General features: G+C 36.5%; 1 protein-coding gene across 1 annotated transcript in view; it reads left to right on the top strand.

Moving 5' to 3' along the window:
- PDE1C (phosphodiesterase 1C) overlaps window positions 1-6,174 on the top strand; it is a 296,339-nt gene that overhangs the window by 221,738 nt on the left and 68,427 nt on the right. The window contains exons 10-11 of the mRNA XM_057376150.1: window positions 577-677; window positions 2,395-2,523. Of these exons, the coding sequence (XP_057232133.1) occupies window positions 577-677; window positions 2,395-2,523 (230 nt within the window). The remainder of the gene's footprint in view (window positions 1-576; window positions 678-2,394; window positions 2,524-6,174) is intronic.

Below are 6,174 nucleotides of genomic sequence, written 5' to 3'. Positions count from 1 at the left end.
CCCCCCAAACTTCAGGGCTTTCTCAAATGTTTCTAAAAATTATAGATAAATAACAAGATGTACATCTTTTGAGGTTATCTTGCTTGTTCTTTTCATGATTCAGTGATTGACAAAGACTTTATTTACTGGGAACTAGTGACATTCTTCTGTATCTGAGGTTCTGCTACCCAGGTAAACGGAACTTAAAACACATATTCTGCTGGTATGTGTTTACCTGCACATGTATCATCAAGTTCCCCATGATGAACCTTGATTTTMTTGAGTTTTCCTTGTCTTTCTTCTTCAAACATTGCTCTTTCAGAAGGGCACACATTTCCCCTTACTCTGCCTTAAACCTTATTAGATCCTGAAACCATTTTGCTGAAGTTCAATCTATTCAGGTGAAGGTCTAAGATGAACACTGGTTTGACTTTTATGTATCAGTCTAAGTAGTTTGCTTTAAAACAGCTGCCAGGCTGCAGGGGAAAGGCAATGACATGCAACACTGACTGTCAACAAAGGATAGATAACTTACCTTCAAAGACAAAAGCCTGAGAAAAAGACAGCTTACCTGATTGTTCTGTAATCTCTTTTCAGCACTGGCTGGCAGAGCTGGAGATCTTCGCTATGATTTTTGCAGCTGCCATACATGACTATGAACACACTGGAACCACCAACAATTTTCACATCCAGACACGGTGAGGCCACTGCAAATCATGATGAAGGGTTGGGAAATGGAGGGGAAAACTTTGGTGAACAACAGCATAACCACCTTAGAAAAGTGGAGCAACTTCTGTTTTCAAACTTTAAAGGAGGAAAGTTCACTTTCTCAGGTTGCATTTAATTTTCTCTTGCTCAAACATACACAGTGGAATGCATATATTCTATATTCCTGAGGCATTGTTTTCTATCAAATCAGGAAAAACAAAGGTCCTAAAACACTTCCATGTGAAATTTTCAAAAAGAAATGGCTGTACAGAGAGATATATTTTGAAGCAGATAAAGTTTTGATGGAGGTACTGTAGTTTTGCTGTTTTTTCTCCCTGTTGAATTTGAAGAATCAAGCATTGAATGCAAAAATCAGGCATTCAACTGTGTTTGTTGCATTCATCAGAGAACACAAACACTGCACATACTCTTTTCACTTGAGTGGAAAACCATATCTGCAGTAAGGGCATATTCTTACCACTACCTAATCTGTGAACTAAGTTTTTAAAGCTTCATAAATTGCTAGAGGATAATTAATTTATCACAAACTAGACTGGACCACTGTATTTTATAAAGCTTTTGGGGTGGTGGAAGAGGGGAAAAGAAGATGGCAGCAAAAATCAGACGTGTGCAAAAATTGTGGTCTCTAGCTATATAGTAACAATGGACATCGAATGTCTGTGTGTTATTTTGACAATAGGAGAGTTCTGGTAATAATAACAAAATGTCTAAATGGCTTCAGATGACATTGCCCACTAGGACATTTCTAAGATGCATTGTAATTAGATTAAAATACATGTCTGTAATTATAATAGATTCCTGTAGTGTGTTAGCTGAATCAACAATTGTTTCTAGGATAAAATACACATATGCACAGTAAAGACTGGGAATGTAGAAAGAAGTTTCTGCTTCTATTCTGGGTAAAGCCACATTACACTTCTTCCAGCTTCATGAAAACAAGAATTAGCAATCTGCTGTATTTTCCAAATACTTATAAAAATATTACAGGGAAGAAAGTTTAATTTTACTTTTCTAACATTGAACATCAGAGGGTGTAAAGTTTTAGAGGATAAAAATATACACTGCTCTCTGCAAAGCAGATCTGAGGGAGGGCTGTAACAAAACATATTGACACTCTGTTGCTGTGAACTTGTCTTCAGAGCAGTTTAGCCGTTCACCAATCACAGATCTTAGTTCTGGGGTTTAAAATCAGGCATGAAGTAACTGTGGTCTTACTCTGTCCCACCGGCAATTGCCTTTCTAGACAGCATAGTCTAGCACACAGATGTCCAAAATCAGTTCAGTTATATCTTGCTTACAACCACTTTGCTGTTCTGGAAACAATGTTGGGTCACATCTTGTTATTGCTTACTTGGGGACAGTAAGACTTTAATACCTAAGAACTGGGGAAAAGCCTCCTGGTTCTATACCAAGTTTATGTACCTCTCTCAGCTTTCAGAGCTTGTTTTCAAGTATGTAACAAGGCAGTTAGGAGAGTCTCAGCTAGTGAAATAGATTTTGCAGTGTTTTGGTCTTTAGATTTCTTTTACTGAGTAACAGCAATTAGCAAAGTATTACAAGTATTCCTAAAATGCTCATATCTGTTCTATAGACATAATTGCTGTAGCTGATCAAAGGAAAATGTCTGAGTGATTCTCTTTAGACAGGGAAGAAATAACCTTTCCTATGTTTTCTTTGAAATGCTAGGTCTGAATCAGCCATTCTATATAATGACCGGTCTGTGCTTGAAAATCATCATGTTAGTGCAACGTATCGTCTTTTACAAGATGATGAAGAGATGAATATTTTATCTAATCTCTCAAAGGATGATTGGAGGTAAAAATGAACATGGTGGCTACCTAGGAATATTGCAGCATCACCATAGACTGGTATTATCATGTTTGAATAGCAATGTGCATTATTGTATATTACATATTATTATTTCTATGCTACGAGATAAAAAACTTTAAAAGATGTTTTTCTTGTTTATTCCTGCTTTCAGTTTTCACCTCTGATAGTGAGACTAGACTTCATGACAAAAGATTATAGTATGAAAATTGATTCCAATATAATTATTAAGTATCACAGAGACACTCTTTGTATACACCCATTTGTAACTGAGTGTAGAGCTAGCCTGCTGTTTGTACATATTAAAGCATAAATATAACCTTTATCTGCTTTAACCAGATAAAGTCTGAAAATTATAACCAGGACTTAATGCAAAACATAATCCAGTCCAGGGGGTATAGATCAGTCTACTATATATGCCATGGAGATGTAAGACGCTGTAGTTTAAACTGAGCCTCATGAAAGATATGGTTTAGATGCCAAAATAAGCCCCTGATTACCTTTCTAGTAGCAGACAGTTCAAGGCGACGACAGTTTTCTGTTTTTATGGAGTTGGTGAACTTCAAGGGGAGGTAATTTAAAAATAGCCCCATGTGCTAGACAGGAAGGATCCATCCCCATGGTGTTTTTCATGGGAGGGGAAGAAACTTTTGAAATTCTATGTGACACACACTGTGCCTTCTGCATATTCTTAAATGTGACATAGTGCTGAGCAGTTGTTTCATCTTATTTTAATAAAAACGTGGGAAAACGAGCCTGTCTCTGCGGCCTGACTTCTAGCAAGATGGTCAGTGAAGGCTCTGCTTGCTAATTGGTTTAGCCTGAATTTCCGATTTATTTCAAGTTGTCGACAGTGATGTGATCCTATACCTATATACCAGGAACTTACAGAGTTGATTTCAGTCAATGTGAGTGTTCTGGAGGAGTGTTCTGAAAATTCTATTCCCAATATATACAAYAGGATAATTGTAGGCAGCAAGAAAGAACAGAAAGAAAATATCTGCACTGAGACATCAAAAACCTATTTTAGCTACAGCTGAAAATGCCTTGTCAAATATTGGCAGCAAATTACTTTTTCCTTTAATGTTGGTGAGGAAACATAAGGAACTAAGTGGTTAGAAACATCAGCCTTAGAGCCACAGTCTACTAAGAAAAACCACTCCAGTGGAGCAATGCTCATACAACTGAGTATGCCTCATTGTATAGATATTGACTTTAGGTAAATGGTCTTCTTTTGAGCTTTAAACTCTTTAAGCTTCTTGATTGAATTAAACACAGTTTCAGATATTTCTCATTGATTCTGTAGTGCCAAAATGTGTGTTCAGTTGATGCGATGTGCTTAGAACCAAAGCCTCAAAGATTATCCTATCCCTTTAAAAAATACTGCAACTCTCTGAGCAAAAGTACTGAGTGGTTCGGATTGCTTCTTTGTTTTCTCTGAAGTATGATTTTATACCTGCTGATCAAGCAGCAGTGCTGCAGAATAAAGGGCACTCTCTGGAAGAGCTCTAATTCCAAACTGTTGGGATTTCTGTGTGCTTTTGCTGATGACTGCCAGAATGAAATCCCATAGGCACACATTTGGGAAGTGCTGTAAGCATCAACTGACCTCAGTAGAATCTGCTGTCTTGAAAAATAAACCCCAAGAAGCCCAGAGATTCCCCATTCTAGGACTCAAAAAAAGACCCTCAGTATTTAGGGATGCTTTGGGCAATTAATAAAATGTGTCCAAATTAAACTTCACTTTTGTAGACTAAGTCTCCCTCAGCAAAAGGCATAAGTGATGTTTTTTGGAAAGTAAATTCTTGATTGCCTTTCTGTGCTGAGCTCTGACTCCTTTTTTCATGTTACTAGTAAAATAAAATCTGATGATCTGCAATCCTAGATGTCTATGTGGTTTTATAACTTTTGTGGTATTCCATCATCTAGTTAGATTATGTATTTTCAGGAAAGATACATAGAAAATTAGGGAATGTATTTTCAGGAAAGATACCCAGAAAATTTGAGACACATTTCACAGTTGGAAAATAAATGGCCACAGGTTTTGTAAGGAAAACAGGTGAGAATGGATGAGAACTTTTGGGTTACAGCCAAGAAGAAAAGAGTTGAATGCTTACTAGTGCTTAAACTACTTTTATTTTGCTCTTCAAAGAAATACATGTACTTGTCTAGTGCTTAATATATACTTGAAAATTGAGTTGCTGCATTTCATGAATCCCATTTGTGCAAGTTATCAAATGAAGAAACTGTAACAAAAACAAATCAGAGTAAGCTAAGAAAATAAACTGCAAAGTGAACAGAGGTTTTCCAATATACTCTTACAGATGTCTTTTCTGACACTGTAATTGTCTGTAAATTACTAACTGTTAATTGTTAGTAAATTCCATGCAGTTTCTTGTAACCTTTACTGCCAAGTATAAAATAAAAATAAATAAATAATGAAGAGTCTGAATAAAGGCTGAATAAAAAGGTATCAGGAAAATGTTTAGTTCCTTAGCTTTGTATAGGAGTACAACTTTGGGAAGTAACCTTGAATTCAATATTGACTTTGTCAGTAACACTTCTTAGTGTTTTGTCCCTCAAATAATTCTGGACCCTTCTTGTCAATCACTCATATTGGTTTCAAGATTGTGGTGAGAAACTATGATTTTTTTTTACTGGTTTTGGTAATTGTCTTTTTTTCATAAGTAATAATGTGTACATGGTTGTATAATCATGTAAAATTTTCTTGCAAAATTTTGTTACGACATACTCAGGATGGGTACATGCATATCCTGAGTTTTATACCTTCAGGGAGAATCGGTATACAAATGATGATATTTCTTTTAATGTAGTGTTTTCCAATTAATTTGTGTAATAAATAAGTTCTGAGACTTCTACTACTTCAAATCCTACAAAATTAGCCAAGAGATGTAATTAGCCAAGATTAGCTAAGAGACGTAACTATTGTACTGTGCACTAAGTTTTCCTGTTTCAGACTTCTGTGGATTACTGTCATTGTTATCAGACTTGATTGCCTCTAGGTTTCTATGCTAGTTTGCTGTAAAGATTGATGGAGATCAGCATCATCAGATTGTGGCTTTTATTTTCTTAGAGAAGTGAAGTTATCCTTTGAATTGTCTCAGATCAGCGAGAAACCTGAAAAAAAATGCTGCCACCAGTGTGTTACTGTGTGATGGAGCATAGGACGGAGAAGTGTGAACTAACAAGCTATAGCTTGGTATATGTTTAAGGCCAGTTTCAACAACTGCAGTGTTTCTCATAGCTGGGAATGACATTTTGTGGCTACGATCTGCGTTTCTGCAGTTCCTTGATTGCCACACAGGTGTTGCTTTCTATTCTGAAGCCAGTACTAGATACTTTTCCATGAGAAGTGTCTTGGTTTAAGACAGTTTATGGGGCGGATCTTGGGAAATGAGCTATCTTCCTTTTCAGTTTTAACCACTCCCCTTTCACCAATAAGGAAGACAAATGTAAGAAGATGTAAGTGAAAAAGTAGGTTTGTGGGGAAAAACAGGGCCACAACCAAGATARCAGTCTTAATCGCTAGATACAACAGTACTAAATCTTGTGGACTCCCSTAGAATAAAGAAAACTAGATGGCTGAGAAGCCCTTCCCCCAATATGGCGACCTCCACA

The sequence above is a fragment of the Malurus melanocephalus genome, unplaced genomic scaffold (assembly GCF_030028575.1).
Source record: "Malurus melanocephalus ecotype Western Australia unplaced genomic scaffold, MMel_1.1 scaffold_271, whole genome shotgun sequence".
NCBI lineage: Eukaryota > Metazoa > Chordata > Aves > Passeriformes > Maluridae > Malurus > Malurus melanocephalus.
Note: the sequence above shows the minus strand (reverse complement) of the source record. Positions and strands in the feature narration are given on the sequence as shown.